Genomic DNA, 20229 nt, shown 5'->3' on the forward strand with positions numbered 1-20229 from the left:
CACGCAAGCATTCACTGTTTAACAGCTTACATGTGTTGCCACCAGCTTTAGCGCGTTAGCCAACATCAGTTCAACACTTGTATCTTAAACAACGTACATATACACACACAGTGTGAGGTGTGTTTAACTCACATTTGTCAGGTGCTGTTTCCACTGAAGTTTCGCTAGCTGCTACATTCTTCTTTATTTACAATTGTTTTGTCAGACCAGCAACACAGCCAGGTAACTCCACCCCTTCCGCTATGTACGGCAAGCCGCTTGCGCCGAGTGCACGATGTGTCCAACATTCCACACTCCGTTTTTACGGTTGATAAAGTGCATCATCCGGGTACTTAAACTACACTTCTTTTTGTGCATTTTCAGTGTAAATGTACTACTTGCACTACAAAATGATGTAAAATAGTGCAGAAGTGTGCGGTTTGGCACGCGCCTGATGATACCTTATCTATTAGCAGCTATTTCTATGGAGCGCAATACTTCGGCGCGTCTGTCATATTGGATAGGAGCTGTTTGTCAACACATGAATGTAAATTGACAGATACGGTCTGCAAAAGTCAATTGTCTTTTGCAGCCAACTTTTAGATTATCTGATTTTCCATAAACATTGGGCAATATTTAAGGTGATATAAAAAATCCTGACTTCACTTCTAAAACAGGCATTTACGTATGTCTATGGTTGGAACTCAATGCAGCCCCTTTCCGATTCTCCATTGGAAATGACTGACTTCCGGGCTATCGTCTGTCGCTTAGGTATTGAGAAGCTAGGCCATTCAAGGTTTATAAGTATGTAGCAATGACAAAAACAAACAAACAAAAAACATACTAGATATATAGGCCTACTTGGCGCAGGAAAGAAAAAGCCATTCGTATTATTTTTCATTGTATCTAAAGTGTGTAAGGTTAAAATAGATTAATGTTCTGATCATGGTCTTATTTTCATAGGTTTTTTGAAAGAAGATGTTTTCTTGGGTCCCAATCATTATGAAATGATGAAAATTTCATATTAAAACAAGAATTTATTTGGATTTAATTTTTTCTATAAATAACCAATCAGCTAACCCTCATGTAGTATGGGATGCTTTCAAGTGTGCCTTTAGGGGTAATGCAATTAGCTACTCTTTTTGGAGGAACAGAGAGTTGCATTGTAGGAAAAATCAGTTGAAAAGAGATATAAATAAGTTAAATGTTACTTTAGATGCTATGGCTATGGTGAGTGAAGAATAAAATATTCACTTGCAGACTAAAAAAAAAAAAGAATAAGATTTATATAATAAAAAAAAAAAGATTTTGCTAGATTTTTTTGGCAGTTACAGAAAATGAATATCATGTGTAAAAATATGTTGAGGTTGGTCTTTAGTATCATCTTCGATGGAGATATTAAATGCCTTAGTACAATAGTATAGTAACATATTTACAAAGAAAAGTAGTTCTTGTTTTAGAATTAATACATTGGATCAGCTAATATCTTATCCCCATCCTAAACATCCAGAACAACAACAAGAATGTGAAGGTCTTATAAGAGAAAATGAATTATTTGATGCCATTTGCTTCAAAACTTTTAAGAATGATAAAGCTCTAGGTTTTGATGGTATCACACTTGAAGTTTCTCAAATATTTTTTTTACAGAACTCAAGGAACTTTTGCTCACTTGCTTCAATTATTCCTCTTTTATTGGTCATCAATCTACGTCTGAACAGTTTGGTAACTACTGCTTTAGGGTGGTAATCTTATACAGTACTGCTCATTCAGCAGTGACTGCACAATAGTGCAATAAACCATTGCTCTGGTGAAATTGTATCAGCAAAAAAAAAAAAAAAAACGTAATTCTGGAAAATGTGCACCACATTTTTTGGACATGTACCATGTTAATACCATGGTATTCTTTGAAGTTTTTAATAGTAGCATGCAAATAGAATAATACATGAATATAGCAATCATTCAAACTTCAGTGTATCTATTTATTTTTTAACATTTAAATGAAATACGACTCCCACTGATAGTTTTGGAATTAACAGAAATCATTCAAAGGGCAAAACTGAATTGCATCAGACTAAACAGAACAAAGAGAGTACATTATTAAGTATAATGTTATAAATTATATGTAAAACACTCTCTACAGACTCTAATGTTCATGTTTAGAGATGATGGAGCATCATGCCATGCCACCATGAGCCTATACAATTGTCTTTGAAGTTCCTGAAAGAGGAGCAAATCCAACACGGTTATTGCCTCTGTCATAGATACTGTAGACCTGTGACAGGAAGACATCGCCTAGAATCCACACAGATCCAGCTGGAGATGGGACATCTATCGACTGAAACCCACTGAAGCACATTTGCTTATCATTTAGTGTCTCCTGCAGAGAAAACGATACAATTAATGATTAAATAGCTTGTTTTATATCGTGTAAGTGAACTTAAGACAGATTTTCTGTACAGAGAGAGTAAATTCTATATTAACCTTGTGTGGCCCCGTGTACACATACGTGGACGTTGTATTTTGGCTTCACTGTATGCAACACATTATATAAATTAATTTAAATCGACTGATCTCAGTTCATGAGACTCTGTGCTGTCAGTAAAGGGTTAAAATTTCAACAAGTCATGTGACAAAACAACATGGTGCCGACCACAGCGGAGTTTGTCTTTGTGAGAAACACCAACAAAACTACATCTGGTAAAAAACCTCATTAAGTTTTGACATTGAAACCTGTTTGAGTCAAAAGATTAGAGTCTCTAGTTTCATCCAATATGCCATTTTAGAAATTTGAGCGATATACGGTGAAACACCATGCTGCTAAACACAATGTACAATAATGTGTACTTTAGTACATGTTTTCCTTAGAAATCCTTTATTCACTGTGCATTATCACAATGAGAATCAATGCGTTCATCCAAAAACTGAAAAATGTTGCTTTCAGAGGCTTTATATGAGTTAGGATGAAAATAAGGTGCATTTCAAACTGTTCTGAGACCAGTGCAGACAGACAGCACACTGGAGGTTAAGTCATTCACTAAATAGGGAGCAAGGGAGCATCCTATAGCTTTCTACGTGCATTCACTCTTAAAATCCAACCAAAAGTTCAGTTTCAGGCTGCAGATGATGTTTGGATCACTCAACATGTTTGACAGACATGTGACAATGATAATCAGTACATAGATTCAGAATTTATAATGTATCATTTTATTTTAACATGATTGGCAGTGATTGGATGATGCTGGCCATTGCTTTGAATCAGAATTAATTATGCTAATTTCTGATGAAATGTCTGTAACGTCTCAAAAACATGTTTGCAGTACATACACAGTACAAACCCAGTAACAGGTTAATAAATAAAAATACATGTGATTGTATTGTACATACCCTCCTGATGTACATGTCTCCAGAGAGTGAATACTCTACATGATTTATGATGAAGGTCACTACAGGTAAACTGCTGATCCTGGCACAGTCGATTAGATACTACAACAAAACAACAAAACCAGTTTAACTAATGTCATAATTAGAGGTTAACAGAAGGAATAAAGCACTGGAGGCTGTTAATCAGGGTTTCCTAGTCAGCTTATAGAAATTCTCCATTCAAATTTCCATTCATTCATATATATGATATATTACTTAAAGGTGCATTCTGTGTTTGTATTACTTTTTTTTAAACAGAATGCAATAGTAATAGTCAAAAAAATATGTTTGAAATAATGTACCCTCATATGAGATGAAGGTTCTAGTCATATCAGTCTACATATGGTGCTGGACACACTTTCATGAGCGTTGCCAGGTTGAGATCACATGACCAACTGAATATTAACTACTCCCTATATTTAATAAATTCTTCATGAGATGCCTTCACTCGTGGAATAAATTAATCATAGCTGACTGTAATTATGTATTATGACAACCTTTACTGAGAACTTCTATTTTGCATGATGCTCCATTAATTCCACAATGTGTCAGCGCAACGTAGACCAATAATTTGGCAATGTCACTGTCTACGTCACATTCAGAAGCGGTGGCAAAATGACTGGCACGAACAGTACATCACACATGTAGTTAGCTGACCCAACAGTCCTCAAAAAGTTAGCTGTTACCTTTAAATTGTCTGATTAAGCTAAATGAAATGTCATGCTGCGTTTTTGGCTGTCAAAATCGTAATGACAAAAACCGAGGGCTTCATATGGGATCAAAATCCCGTCAAAATGTATTGCGGTCACGGATCCAAAAATAATAAGCGTAAAAATAAATAAAAATCGCAGATCAAAAAATAACAAGCATGAATCAAAAATATATAAACATTTAAAATATGCTGCAAAAAAACAACAACAGAAAAATTAAAGCAAAGTCATCAGAATTGCAAACAAAATCATGTTTTCCTTGGTTATATTACTGTTTTTTGTGCTCTGACAATTTTGCTCATATTTAAATTTTTTCTGTATGCTTACGCTGTATTTTTCTTTGCTTTTGTTTCCAAGTTCTGCGCTTGGTTTTCCAAAACTTGTGAGTAGAATTTCATGCAAATCAGGGGGCGTTTTGTGTCCCTATTGGTCCACTAGTTCTTGATCGACAGCTCCTCCTCTAGCCAATCATTGGAAGAGGGGAGGTGACGTCACTCCAATGCAACTCTGCTCAATATTATATTATATGTGGTTGATAGATACGCTGCTTGTGTCTGTTTTGAGGATTTTCTGCAGCTCTAGGAAACAATGTGTTGTCCGAGTACGCCATTATCATAGTCCGTTAACACATGTATCGAATTTAGTTAGCAGAGTCTTTAGTTTAGGCATTATTTAAGATTTCTTTGTTTGTAGGTTATTGGCTGCATATCTAAAAACATCAAGGCTGGGTTGGTGTGGATGTTTGATGCATGTTTTTACTAGCTGTACCAATGTAGTTGTGAGTTCAGAACCGAACTTGATCCGCTTTTCCATGTTGCTGAATGTGCCGTTATGTACTGATCCTACGTTGGCACGGCTACATGTAGTTTCTTTTTCCATGATACTGTCCCCACATCTATAAATAATGCAATAAAGTTGGCTTGACGTTGGACGTTCTTGATTTAGGGACCGTCTCTAAACATACAGGCAACATTGGAGCATACCTATCCAAAACATTTACAAACATTTCCATAACAGAGTATTCAACTTCAATAACATTTGAAGCAAATGACTTACAGGCGTACAACGAACTCCAAAGTGTGCATGTAGGTGTCAGCAATAATGCACACCTTTTAGATTTTTGATATAATGATAAAAACAAAAGTCCAGTTATATGTAAGCATTTCTATATTCATCAGTATTGTAATAGGCCTTGGTGTCAGGATCTGGATTTTATTTCGTGGAAAAGCAGATCAAGTTGGGTTCTGAACTCACGACTACATTGGTACAGCTAGTAAAAACATGCATCAAACATCCACACCAAGCCAGCCTTGATGTTTTTAGATATGCAGCCAATAACCTACAAACAAAGAAATCTTAAATAATGCCTAAACTAAAGACTCTGCTAACTAAATTCAGCTGACTCGATACATGTGTTAACGGACTATGATAATGGCGTACTCGGACAACACATTGTTTCCTAGAGCTGCAGAAAATCCTCAAAACAGACACAAGCAGCGTATCTATCAACCACATATAATATAATATTGAGCAGAGTTGCATTGGAGTGACGTCACCTCCCCTCTTCCAATGATTGGCTAGAGGAGGAGCTGTCGATCAAGAACTAGTGGACCAATAGGGACACAAAACGCCCCCTGATTTACATGAAATTCTACTCACAAGTTTTGGAAAACCAAGCACAGAACTTGGAAACAAAAGCAAAGAAAAATACAGTGTAAGCATACAGAAAAAATTAAAATATGAGCAAAATTGTCAGAGAGCACAAAAAACTGTAATATAACCAAGGAAAACATGATTTTGTTTCTTTTCTTTTGTTTTTTTATCTGCGCTTATTTTTTGATTGACGCCTATTATTTTTGGATCCGTGACCGCAACACTTTTGACGGGATTTTGATCCCATAGGGCTTCACTTTTATCAAATTCCATCAACAAAGACAGGACTGGCTTTGCATCAAACATTTTATTACAGGTATTTTATTAACTCAATATCATTATAATAATAGTATAGCTACGAATTTTTTTGCGTTTACGATTGCATTGTGTCATACTTTCGTTTAATCACTACAATGCAATCCACAAAAATTCATATCAATGTCATATATTGCCCTCCAGGTCAGCTGGCTAACTTTCTTGAGGAGCTGGATGTCCTGCTATCCTCCTTCCCATTCTCCTTTCACTTTCCTGGACTTTCGGCTTCACTGTACCTCGTTGGTGGAATGACCTTCTGAACTCCAAATCTTTTCCATGAGCACTTGACACATGCACTCTACTTTTTGTTGCACTCCAGTCTGTCTTGGATACTATTATTCTGATGCAATTGAATATGATGTATTTTTCCTCTTTTGTAAGTTGCTTTGGATAAAAGTGTTTGCCAAATTAATAAATGTAATCGATGATTATAACTAGCTGTGTTACTAGCAATAGTGTACCCAAACTTAGCTAGCTTTGAACCTGAAGGCACATTTTATTCTATATTATCTTTTAACGATATTTAAAGGAGCTAACGCTAGCTGTCTAATCTGTCAAATCCAACATATCAGTTTGCCATCTTTCAGCCACCACTTAATGGACACGCGCTGCAATGTTTTTAAACAATGGGATTGGTCATGTGTATAAAAGGGGTTTGTGTTTCAGCTTGTTTTAAAAATGGCATACTTGGCAGATCTTGGACACCATGCAAGAAGCAGACGTGTGAGCGACGAGCTCTACGCACTTTGCTACATTTTTGATTATTTTCATGTTATAATTTGGTGAAATTTGATACACCCAGTTACACATTTGCTCTTTGAGGCAAAACATGGCAAAGAAGTCAAAATCCTCGGGCTCTGGAGACATTAAAAGACACTTACGTGTTCAGGATGAAAGCCCCGACAGGCCTACAGACCGGGGACTCGATTTGGATGGCGCGGCGGGAGAGGTGATCCAGCGTCAGTTGTCCAACATGTCGATGATGCTGACGAAGGTTCTTGCTGACTTGGAGGATCTCGTTGTAATACATCGATCGATTACGGCGATGGAAATAAAATTCTCTGAGATAGTTACAAGAGTGTCAGATGCTGAGAATGTCTTCAGAGAGGGAATTAACCGCAAATCCGCCCGCGACCAAAGTTGATCTGGAACGTATTCTTGAAAAGCTTGAAGATCTTGAGAATAGTAGCTGCAGGAATAATGTCCAAATTGTTGGAATTCCTGAGCATGAGGAGGGCAGAGATATGGTGAAATTTTAACAAGCTTTTCCCGAGTCTGCTCGACATAACAGGCCACAAGCTGGAAATCGAGCGAGCTCACAGAGTCCCAGCTCACAGATCTGCTGAGGAAGACAGGCCCCGATCGATTCTAGCCAAATTTCTGAGATCATCCGATAAAGATCTCGTGTTGCGCCAGGCGAGGAGTAAAGGGAAGCTTTCTTGGAAGAACCATAATATTTTCTTGTTCCCAGACTTTGGAAACTCGACAAGAGAGAAACGTGATCGGTTCAAGGAATGCAAGAAACTCTTACATCAGAAAAAGATCTTGTTTGCTCTGATGTTCCCGGCCAAACTGAGAATAGAAACGAAAAACAGTCGCAAAGTATTTACATGTCCCAATCAGGCAATGTCTTTTATTGAATCAATGGCTGAGTAAACTGCGTTGGCTCCGCCGAGCGGCTGGAGCTTGTTTTGTGAATACACTTTTCATTAAAGAAACTTTTGCATTGACGAAAGATTACTTTTGCATTGAAGTTCCCGGCCAGTTTGAGAGTGGACACTACGGATGACTGCAGAATATCTACATGCTCACACAAAGGATGTCTTTTATAAAGTTGACGGATTATGTAAGTCATGGTATATACTTTTATGCAGCCTCCGAGTGAATTGACTTGACCATCCGGGGAACAGGGATGCTGGTTTTGTTTCCGCCTAGCGGCTGGAGCTTGTTCTATTGAATAACACTCATTGGAACAGCTGCCGATTAATCTGTTAATTCTTCGTGCTTATTCCTCCTGCTGGCTGTAGTTTGTTTTGTTGAGTATTTTTACGGGACATTGTAATGATTACGTCATCCGCTGAACTCATTACAGCTGGCTCACTGAACATTCGTTTGTCTGTCTGAGGAATCTGAACGGTTTTATATCAGCTGGAATTTGTTTTGTGGAAGATCACACCTTTGAGACAGTTCTGTGAATGAATCTACATGTTCTTTGTGTTCATTCTTCCTATTTGCTGGGCTTATTTATAAGTATTTTCTGTAATGTAATTTAGCTTCACAAATTTGTGAGGCAAAATTGAGCAATCCGATGGCAAAGTTGTCGTGGGGACTCGTGGGCGTTCATGGACCTTTTGAGTTTAGAGGGATTGTCGCCGGTTGGTGCTGTCGTGTGCGAGGTTAATGCGCACGTTTTTCTTTTTTCTGTTTGTTTTGTTCGGGGGGAAGTTCGGGGTTTGATTGTTTCACTAATGGGGAATGTGGTCTGTATAATTTTGTTTTTGACACACAATTTATTTTTTTTACTATATCAAAATGTCAAATGTTAATATGAGTGTACTATCTCTCTCCACATGGAATGTGAATGGGTTGGGGCACCCCATAAAAAGAAGGAAGGTTATTACTTTTCTTAAACATAAGAAATATGATATAGTGTTTCTTCAAGAAACACATCTCTCCCCGCAGGAAGCTGAAAAATTTGGGAAGATATGGGGTGGACATTTTTTTTTAGTGTTGGCTCAAGTAAGAGCAAAGGAGTCATTATACTGGTAAATAAACATCTACAATTCAAATGTCTCAAACAGATTAAAGATAAATTAGGGAGAGTCATTATTGTTTTAGCTGAAATTCAGGGGCAAATGTTGATTTTGGCTAATATTTACACACCTAATGCTGATGATCAGGGCTTTTTTATAGATCTTGAAGGGATGTTGCAAACCGCTGGCACCCCTTATGATGTAATATTGGGAGGAGACTTTAATCTTTTGATGGACTCAGTCCTTGATCATAGTGAAACAAAAGTGTGCAAGCCCCCTAGAGCAACACTGACACTTCACAGGATGTGTACAAATCTTGATCTATAGATATTTGGGGACTTTTGAACCCATCCGGTAGGGACTATACATTTTTTTCCATCAGTCCATTAGATTTATTCTAGAATAGATTTTTTTTTATATCCAAATCCCTCATTTCATCTGTTGTTGATTGCTCAATTGGAAATATCTTAGTCTCAGATCATGCCCTGGTGAGTTTAGAGATGTTGCCACATATAGAGAAAAAGAAATCATATAGTTGGCACCTTAATGTGTCCCTTTTGCAAAATCCTGATTTCCAACAAATGTTAAAGACTGAAATCAATGTTTATATGGAGACCAACTGGTCCTCAGTATCCACTGTGGGCGTGGCTTGGGAGGCACTTAAGGCGGTTCTTAGGGGCCGGATCATACAGTATGCCTCATTCATCAAAAAATCCAAAGCACAAGAACTCGTGGAGTTGGAAGGAAATATTAAAAGTGCCGAGGCAGAGCTGAAACGCCGTATGTCAGCTGATTGCCTCAGACTTTGAGTCGGGTGACAAAGCAGGGAACTTTTGGCTAGATATATAAAGCAGAGAGAGTCTCTTTCTATCATTCCCTCAGTGAAATCTGCTGGTGGTGAAATATTTACCTCAGCCATTTATATTAATAATGCCTTTAAAGAATTCTATATTTGTCTGATTTAGTTAGTGTCAATTTTGACCCTTTAATAAAAAGATTTGAGCGATGTGGGCAGGTGGGCTTCATTACATTTATCGATGATTGGGAAGGTTAATGTTATTAAAATGAATTGTATTCCAAAATTTAACTACCTGCTACAATCTCTCCCTGTAGATGTCCCTCTCTCTTATTTCAAGGAATTTGATAGCATAGCGAAGTCCTTCATTTGGAATGGCAAATGTCCCAGATTGCATTTTAATAAGTTACATAGGCCGATTGACAAAGGTGGGCTAGGCCTACCCAAGATTTTGTTTTATTACTATGCGTTCAGTCTCAGACATTTGGCTCATTGGTCACTTCCACCTGAGAGAGCCCCTCCCTGGTTTGTTATTGAACAGGAAGTTCTTGCCCCTATTTCGCCATTACAAAGCATCTCTAATCACACTAATTGGAAAAGTTAATTTACACCCCGTTATTTTACATTTACACTCGGTATGGACTAAAGTATCCAGATTGTTTAAATTGGACACTTTTTTAAATGTTGCCTCGAGCATATGGCAGAACCCAAGATTGTGTATTGGCAAGTCCCCTTTCTACTGGCCGGAGTGGATTGTGAGGGGGGTTGCTACACTCGGTGACCTATATGAAAGTGGAGTGTTGAGATCGTTTGAAAACTTGGTCCAACATTTTGGGATCCCCAGACCTCAGTTTTATAGGTATTAACAATTGTGCCACCTGCTTTGTACTATTTTTGGGTTAGCACACACCCCCCTGAGGAGGCAGATGCTTTGGGAGAGGTGATTGCGGCTTTTGGAAAAGGTCATGAGGCATCAGTGTACTCCCTGTTAATTCAGAGTATGGGGGATGGAGTTTTAACTTCTCTCAAGAGATTATGGGAGAAAGATTTGAATTTGGTATTAGAGGATGAAGTGTGGACTAAGATTTTGAAAAATGTCAAGTCTGCGTCCAGAGATGCAAGGGTTCGGCTTATGCAATTTAAGATTTTACAAAGATTTTATTTGACCCCCTCAAAAAATTGGGTTCTGACTGGCGTGATGATTGGTAGACAAATTATTTTAAGGGGATGGAAGTCAGATGGAGCGCCACCATTTCCAGAGTGGTGTGCGGAGATGGGGAGGGTGGCGGCTTATGAGAAGATGATAGATGGAAGGGTGGAGCGGGAGGACTTATTTTTCAGGAAGTGGGGTAGGTATTTGGCAGTTTTGGAGGACTCTAGGGGAAGGAATGAGGAGGGAGATGTATGTGTTTGTATATTATATATATTTTTATTTATTTTTTATTTTTTTATTTTATTGCTTGTGTGTGTGTATTATTTTACGTGACCACAGGGGTGTTCGGGGAGGGATGTTAATGAGTGGTAAAAGTTAAATGTTGATTCGGTGTGTATATGTTGTGTTTTTCTCTGTTGTGTTCTCTCTTTGAATCAATAAAAATGTTAATTACAAAAGAATGGCATACTTGGGGCCTGGGTAGCTCAGCGAGTATTGACTACCACCCCTGGAGTCGTGAGTTTGAATTCAGGGTGTGCTGAGTGACTCCAGTCAGGTCTCCTAAGTAACCAACTTGGCCCAGTTGCTAGGGAGGGTAGAATCACATGGGGTAACCTCCTTGTTGTCACTATAATGTGGTTCTCGCTCGGGTATGTGGCGAGTTGTGCGTGGATGCCACGGAGAATAGCGTGAAGCCTCCACACGTGCTATGTCTCTGCGGTAACGCGCTCAACAAGCCACGTGATAAGATGCACGGATTGACGGTCTCAGACGTGGAGGCAACTGAGATTCATCCTCTGCCACCCGAATTGAGGAGAATCACTACCCCACCATGAGGACTTTGAGGGCATTGGAAATTGGGCATTCCAAATTGGGGAGGAAAGGGGAGAAACAAAATAAAAAGAATGGCATACTTAGCTTTACTCAAAGAATTTGCTGTGCATGAGACCCTTTCCCTTTATTTCCTTTCTTATATTATTTTAATTACAAAACAAAATTCTGAAACTGAACCCCTCTCCCCCCAACCTCTGTCCTGCAGAAAGTAGTGTCAGCCTCAGATGGCACACCCACAGTCTCTGTACTAACCGTCTGATGCTTATAGCACACAAAACTGTAAAAGGCTTTCTCGAACAATAAGCGCAAATCTGATTGGCTGGTTCGACAGAACTTCTGTGAGTAGAAGCACACAGGACTTTTTTTTTTTCAGTCCACCTAGAAGCACAAGTCGAGTTCACAAGGTTGATAGAATGAGAATGAGTGCTTTTGAGGACAAAATATTCACAGAATTTGCCCAAGTTTACAAGGTTAGTGACATCAAATCTTTAAAGATATTCAGTTTTATTTGAGGCATATAGCAGAAAGTAAAGCTGATATCCATGAGCATTTTGCTTTGTTTACTGTGAAATTCTTTATAATGAGGTTTTCTGTGCTGTACTTACACTCTCTACACATTTTCTAGTATTTCCCGTGTGTTTTCTGTCCAGTCGCGCACCATTATATGAATGATTTATTTCCCTATGTTGGTCTTTTATAATGGTATGATACATCTCTGATAACCCTGCCCCTAAAGACCCCATCATGACAAAACTGACTGTCATTGGCCGCATAACATGTCAGTTAGATGGTTTTTCCTGTTTAAATGGGCGGTTCTTGGCCAATTGCAACGGCTATTGACCCCATAGGCCGCAGTCGTAGGACTGGCTACACGAGACTAAGCAGAAAATAACTCTTCTCCACCCAAGCGCCCTCACCTCTCCGACTGCGGTTGGTGTGGCTCCTATAAACTGCTGCAGGAGCAGAATATCTCTAGACGGTCCAGCGATCAGAGAGGTTCCTGTGTCCACTATCGCCTGACAACCCTGAGTGGACTGATAGCAGAAGCTCTGAGCTCCCTGCACCTTCACACTACACAAAACACACACTCATTTCAATAATGCATACAGTATATGTATAAAATGAGTGTGTTTGTGTAATGAAGTGACTCACGCATCTATTTTGATCTGCCAGTAGCCCAACTGAGTGACTGGAATCCAGTTAACAGGAGCAACAAAACGTGTTTCATCCACCCCACCAAACAACAGTTCTCCTCCAAACCCTGAGCCGTTGTTCCTGGAGTACATAATTATTTATAATAACACATCACTTTCAGGGATTTGAACATTACCTACAATATATTCCCCAAAGTAATGACATTCAAATATTTATAACAATAAATTGTATTACTACTTTTACTTGCAAGTGCATTTACGATGTTTTGTGCAACCAAAGAGTATAAAATAATATAGTTCCATGGCTCATTTGATTGACACTTAAATGAATAAACTTTTAAAGTGAACATGAATGGCCCATTTTACTTTCATAATGTGAAATACTTACATGTGAAATAGGATTCATTAACTATGTTTCCATCCAAGAAAAAGTTTTCGTGCATCAAAATAAAGCTGATGGAAACGCAAATTGTCGCTAAAATTTCACAGGCGTCGACATAATATTTTTCCATTTAACTCTAGCGCATAAACTATGTCAATACTTCAAATGTCGTGAAAAACTGGTTTGGAAACACTTTTTGTCGAGAAAATTGATGCTGATGCTGCAAACACATTATACATGACACTTCCAGGAGTGCCAACACAAATATCTCGTGTCATGCACCTGTCATCGACAAGTGCAAGGAGAACAAATGAATGGCCTCTGTTTGTGATTAAATTAATCCATCTGTTTATTTAATAAAGTTGCTTTTCCACACCATTCAAAATAATAGGCGGCAGTCATGGAATCAACCCACAAACAAAAAACATATCATTTCTGTGCACAAAGATGTTTTAAATTAAAAATAAATACACAATACTAGGAGAAAAACTTCAGTGTGCTTTTTTGGAACACTAACATAGCCCAATTATATTAAATTATTGTTTAGCTTACTTTTGAAAAAATGCAGGCAAAATTACCAAACGAATAAAGCATTAAATGAAAATATTACCAAATGAAAAAATTGACGAAAAAAGTCGGCTGAATGACATTCTCAGAATGTTCTACACTTTTTTCAAGATTATAAACTATCAGAACTATTTGTCCAATGCTGAGGTCACTTCCAGACCCTCTTTACCTCAGATCGCATATGCTGAGCTTCTTCAGAAAATGTCAAATGTCAAATTAATTTTAGATGACAATCAAGTTCTGTAGGTCATTAAAAGTTGCTGGACAAATATGCGGGACATAATGCAGTTGTGATGGCAATGATTTAGATTAGATGATTGTTCAAAATAGCCTATTGAATATCAGGAATGTATCATATATGTAAACTCTGATGTTACACCGCATCAATTTTTCTTTAATAGCTGTGCACACAGCATATACACATCAATGGATGGTCCTTATACTAAGACTGAAAGTTTCCCCCACTACTTGGTGCAGGTTGCCAACTTGAACAGGGCCATGACGATTCGCTTTCGGGTCGGAACCGGTGGCAACCTGCGATAGGCGCAACATTAGGACCGATATTACAGTCCTATCAGAAGGGCAACTGCTCTCTTTTGATTGCAATTCCTCGTCTTCTGATTGCATTTATTTGTGAAATGAAAATGACAGTAAGCTGTCCAATTTCAATGAACTGTCTCAATACTCTCCCCATTTTACCAAAACGTCAGAGGAAAAAAATTAGGGACATCTGGAAGGCGAATTAGCGACAAACACACATTTCTGTATGGAAACGGCTTAAGAATAGATTTATTTTGCGATAAACCAAAACTTATGCAACAGTGGGGTTTTTTAGGCATAACGTCATCATGCACACCATTTTTATCAATAAAAGGCCATTTGAATGGAAACAGGCAGAAGACGGCAAATTTCGCAAAATATTTTTTTACACATTTTTACTTTGTCGATAACAAAACAGCGTGAAAAGTGGATGGAAACTAGGCTAATGAGAGAGAGAAAAAAATGTAAGGCATGACTTGATTGTATTCATGGGAAATTGATTGGTTGGTGAAAAGTGGTTTATTTTGAACCTAATTCATGTTACTAACACCAATTTGCTGCCACTAGAGGCACTAGACTAGTGGACAGAATGTGTTGTTTTTGGAGCACATGGAACACAGTTGCTGGCACTGCTCAAGTTCTAGAAAACTGCTTTAGTACCAAAAAACATTTCTAGCTTTTAATTTATATATATATATATATTAGTAACCTTTATAAACTATATTTTGCACCTCTGCTATGAAATAAATATCTTTTTGGAATGCCATTCCTGCTTCTTGGTGTGATTCTCCTAGCAACTGCCTTGGTTCCCATCACAGAATCCGATAAATGTTTTAAATCTATAATGAATGTTGTCATAATTTCTTACGTGAGGTAAAATGAGAAGATGGGCCCATCCAGCGTTCTCTGCGCGATCATACTGTCAAACACAGGAGAACCCAGTTCCTCTGCCAGCTGAGGGAATCCCAAACCCAAAACACCATCAAAATGGGCCATGATGAAGGCAAAACCGGGTTCATACACGGCCTCGCCAAACACCTGATTCTGAACCGTCACAGAGCCGACCTGGACCACAACAAACACAACACACTCAACTCAGCTGCTTTATATATAAAAATACATAAAACATGGAAAATTATATAAAAATACAGATACATTATTTTATAAACATTAAATGTAGTGCCTATAGAAAATATTCATACCTTGTCAAAATCCTTATCGTTTGTCACATTACACCCAGGAAATGTAAATAAATTCAGTATAACCTTTTCCAGATGTATTTACACAATATACCCTTCAACATCAAAGTGAAAATAACATATTCTGAACAATTATTACAAATTAATTAGTAAAATACCTGGTTTGGATAAGTGATCAGCTCTCTATGAGCAACCATTACAAACTTGCTCAAGTGCAACCAATCACCTTTCAGATCACACACCTGACATTAATGGAAGTGGTTTTGATTACTTCAAAATAAAACCGGCTGTTTCATGAGGATTCCATTACTAGCAGTGCATGATAATGTTATTGTGGAAACGCACAGTTTAGGAGAATTAAAAGGCTTTCACTATCTGTCTGAGTACTGTTCAGAGCATTATTAAGAAGTGTTTCGCATGGCATCACCAAAACATTGCCTAGATTGGGCCGTCCCTCCAAACATATTGACCAGGAGGATATTGATCAGGGAAGATATCAAGAGACCAAAGGCAATCTCCCAAGCTTTACACAAAGCTGGCCTGTATGCCAGTGTGGCAAGAAAGAAGCCTCTTCTAGAAAAGTGCCACACTAAGTCTCTTTAGCACTTTGTGGAAAAAAAAACAAAAAAAACAAAAACACAAACAAAAAAAAACCACACAGTATTCTGATGCCATGTGGCAAAAGGTTTTTTGGACTGACTTCATTTAAGTAATTTCACTTTAGGGACTGAACTCCAAGTACTACACCCTTTCCCACCTACAGCCTCTGTTCGTTTCCCTTAGTAACCTTCTAGATGAGAACTCTTAAAGGAATATTTCACCCAAAAATGAAATTCTCTCATTTACTCATCCTCATGCCATCTAAGATGTGTATGACGTTCTTTCTTCTGCAGAACACAAATGAAGATTTTTAGAAGAATATCTCTGCTCTGTAGGTTCATACAATGCAAAATGTTGAAGCTCCAAAAAGCACATAATTGCAGCATAAAAGTAATCCATCAGACTCCAGTTATTTAATCCATGTCTTCTGAAGTGATCCAGTTGGTTTTGGGTGAGAACAGACCAAAATATAACTCCTTTTTGACATCTTGGCATCGCAGTCTCTAGGCACAATCATGATTTGAAGCACAATTACACTTCCTACTGCTTGACTCTTATGCAGAGCGCTAGGAAGAGTAATCGAGCTTGAAATCAGGAGACTGCTGTCAAGATGTACAGTGAAAAAGGAGTTATATTTTGGTCTGTTCTCACCCAAAACCAACTGGACTGCTTCAGAAGACATGGATTAAACCACTGGAGTCTGATAGAATACTTTTATGCTGACATAATATCTTTTTTGGCGCTTCAAAGTTCTGGTCATTCACTTGCATTATATGAACCTACAGAGCAGAGATATTCTTTAAAAATCTTTGTTTGTGTTCTGCAGAAGAAAGAAAGTCATACACATCTAAAATGCCATGAGGGTGAGTAAATAATGAGATCATTTACATTTTTGGGTGAACTATCTCTTTAAGAGGATTATTTTCTGTATAGTAACATAGTACAAATAGTACAGATGCGATGAAAACTCAAAGCGTGTCTCCCGATAATATCACGCAGCAGCTTTGCTCATCCATCAAACACACACACACATGAAATGGGTGATCCTCTTTGGATACTTTGTTGGTTTTTTCTGTTAATGGAATTGTAAAATTAGTGCAATCCTCTGAGTAGCAGCCTAGCAGATAGATTGTTTACTAATGGCGGCTGCGGACTCTTTTCTCAGTTCATCATAGGTTTTTGACCAATCACAGGCTGCACCACCTTCCACAGTCCCTCTATGCACCCAAAAGTAGGAGCTACAAATGTCCCCTAAAACGACTTTGAGGAACTATAGTTCCTCAGGTGCGAAAACGATGAAAAGTTCTAATCCTGGGGAAAAGTACCTAAAACAGGCTTTAGTACTGCCAGTGGAAAGAGCCTATTCAAGGGATAATGGAGGCTGCCATGTACATCTTGAGGAAAATCTGTGGCCCTCTGCTCAACAACTTAAGATGAGAAGATGGTTGTTCACCTTTCAGTACTACAATGACCCTAAAAATACAGCCAAAAAAACAACGCACTAGTCTAAGAATTGGAATGTCAAAGTCCTTGAGTGGCCAAGTCAGAGCCCTGACTTGTGGATGGACATTATATTATACAAACATGTTTTGATTATTAATACTGAATGCATCACCTTTAGTTCTTCTCTGGCCATGACCCCCAGCAGATGCCCAGAGCCATAATGAATGCCAAACACACGTCCGTCATGTGTGTACGTGCTCGATTCAAAGGCCTTGAACTTGCGGTGCATTGCTGTGCCAACAGATGAACAAAATGACCCAACAGTGCAAATAACAACCAGGTCATTGAATCTAGAACAATCCTGAGCTCCATCCAAAGACTTTACATTCAGAAAGACACATATTCCAGTTATCACATTAAACATACTGTCTTTGTGAAGACATGAATACTAGATGAATGAATGAACGTTACCACATGCTTGACTGACACAGTACGTTGACGGGACCCAGAAGTCAGAGGAGCCTGTATCAAACACCACAGTGAAGTTCTGCACCGGATTCCCCAAACAGATCTCACCGGAGTACTGGGCCTTCACAACACACAATATCATTTCATTTGATTTTGATATAATTTATTAATTCTTCAAAACATTGAACTACATAAGTAATCTAATCAAACTGGAAAATCCTTCCCATACAGAAATCTGATATATGGCAATACATACAAAACATGAAATGTGTTCATATATGGTTTTCACTAATCTAAAAAGTCACATACCCTTAAGAAAACTGAGTTTTTATAGCAAATTTGCTGCAAATTCGCCACTGATACTTTTCACATGCAAATGAGCTTTGCAGCAAATTGTTCATTGTTGCCAAAGGTTTGCAGAAGGTTCACCACTACTGGCGAAGAGCTACAAATTTCTGGCAAATGTTTGCGGCGAATCAAAATCTAATTTGCATGTGAAAATAATGAGCAGCAAATTTGCAGCTATTTTAGATTTTTTGTAAGGGTCCTTATACATATGCAACATACATTTCAAAATAAAAATGGCCGTTTTTAATATATGTAACATTTTCCCAAACAGTAGTGGAATTTGAATATTTATGGTCAGATATGAATGCTGAAAAATGAATTGTATATATAATAATATATATATATATATATGTGTGTGTGTGTGTGTTTTCATTTATGGCAATATATCAGATGTCTGTTTGCTTGTAGTAAATTTAAAGCTTGTAGTGTTTTATTACAGTAGTTTTGTAACAAAAAAGTTTGAAAAAAATTGACCAGCTGTAAAAAAATCCTAGTTTGGCTCACATCCATGAAGTTGTAAAGTCTCTCAGTGGATTTGCCCCCCAGACGGAGGTAGTTTATGGCGGGAGGGAAACACTGCGCATAGCGGCGAGAGAAGACATCCGGTTGATGCTCGAGCAAGAATTCATTCAGCTGGTTTTTGGCACGAAGTTGACTCCGTACTGATGGCAAACGACTCAACTGAATCCTACGACAATAAAACATTCCTCATACACCAATCAGCCACATCATTAAAATCACCTGCCTAATATTGTGTAGGACCCCTCGTGCCACCAAAACAGCGCTAACCCGCATCTCAGAACAGCATTCAGAGATGATATTCTTCTCACCACAATTGTACAGAGTGGTTATCTGAGTTACCGTAGACTTTGTCAGTTTGAACCAGTCTGGCCATTCTCTGTTGATCTCTCTCATCAACAAGGCGTTTCTATCCACAGAACTGCCGCTCACTGGATGTTTTTTTGTTTTTGGCACCATTTGGAGTAAATTCTAGAGACTGTTGTGTGTGAAAATCCCTGGAGATCAGCAGTTACAGAAATACTTAAACCAGCCCATCTGGCACCAACAATCATCCATGCGATTATATAATCAGCCAATCGTGTGGCAGCAGTGCAGTGCATAAAATCATGCAGATACAGGTCAGGAGCTTTAGTTAATGTTCACATCAACCATCAGAATGGGGAAAAATGTGATCTCAGTGATTTGGAGCATGGTATGATTGTTGGTGTCAGATGGGCTGGTTTGAGTATTTCTGTAACTGCTGATCTCCTGGGATTTTTCTGACAAAATCTACAGTAACTCAGATAACCACTTTTACACTGATCCTTTTTGGGCAGTTCTGCTGATCTAGTATTTTAGATTTTAATGTATTATTTTCTACATAGCTGTGCTAGTTTAATGTTAATCACAAGACAGACACAGACAGTATGATACAACACTGACATTAAATAAATCTCTAACAATACAGACATAATAAATGTTCTTACCTTACTATACTTTGAACAAAGCCCAGACAGCTCAGCAGCAGCAGAGATGTCCACATGTTTACTGGTGTAACTTCAGCTAAACTCATCCGCTCACTTCATTTAACCTGGTCACATTATCTCCTAAACTGAGTCCATAGTCACACACTCTCCATCAGGTCATGTCAGTATCAAACACCACATCTTATTATCAAGAGTAACATGATAAAACTGCAAATTTAGACTTGAACTGACTTTGAATGTGATTTTGGACAGATTTCAGGTCATTTTGACCTCTTCAGGTGTTGTTTGATTTTACACTCAGCAAACAGAAACATTACAGAAAGCCATGAAGATTTTGCAGACACAAGTAAAATATTAATTAAATATTGATGAACGGGCCCTCACACCCTGGTGCATGTTGGGGCTGCTGTGCCAGGGGAACGGCATTC

General features: G+C 38.2%; 1 protein-coding gene across 1 annotated transcript; it reads right to left on the minus strand.

The window, feature by feature from the left end:
* Positions 1-1666: 1666 nt before the first annotated feature.
* nots (nothepsin) lies at positions 1667-20029 on the minus strand. Its single transcript, XM_051688764.1, has 9 exons — positions 19802-20029; positions 18819-19002; positions 17970-18087; positions 17671-17789; positions 15125-15321; positions 12766-12888; positions 12531-12684; positions 3364-3462; positions 1667-2356 (listed from the first exon to the last, which is right to left on the minus strand). Exons 1-9 carry the CDS (start codon positions 19885-19887, stop codon positions 2174-2176), a joined length of 1263 nt encoding a protein of 420 aa, XP_051544724.1. The 5' UTR covers positions 19888-20029; the 3' UTR covers positions 1667-2173.
* Between the last annotated feature and the right edge of the window lie 200 nt (positions 20030-20229).

Source organism: Myxocyprinus asiaticus, chromosome 45, assembly GCF_019703515.2.
Source record: "Myxocyprinus asiaticus isolate MX2 ecotype Aquarium Trade chromosome 45, UBuf_Myxa_2, whole genome shotgun sequence".
Classification (NCBI taxonomy): Eukaryota; Metazoa; Chordata; class Actinopteri; order Cypriniformes; family Catostomidae; genus Myxocyprinus; species Myxocyprinus asiaticus.

Excerpts from the sequence above, each read along its gene's own strand:
- nots (XM_051688764.1), bottom strand. The coding sequence starts at position 19,887 with ATGAGTTTAGCTGAAGTTACACCAGTAAACATGTGGACATCTCTGCTG. Across the intron at positions 3,463-12,530 it reads CACCAACCGCAGTCGGAGAG|TATCTAATCGACTGTGCCAG; the intron begins GTGAGGGCGCTT and ends GTTTTGTTGTAG. Across the intron at positions 2,357-3,363 it reads GAGACATGTACATCAGGAGG|GAGACACTAAATGATAAGCA; the intron begins GTATGTACAATA and ends TTTTCTCTGCAG.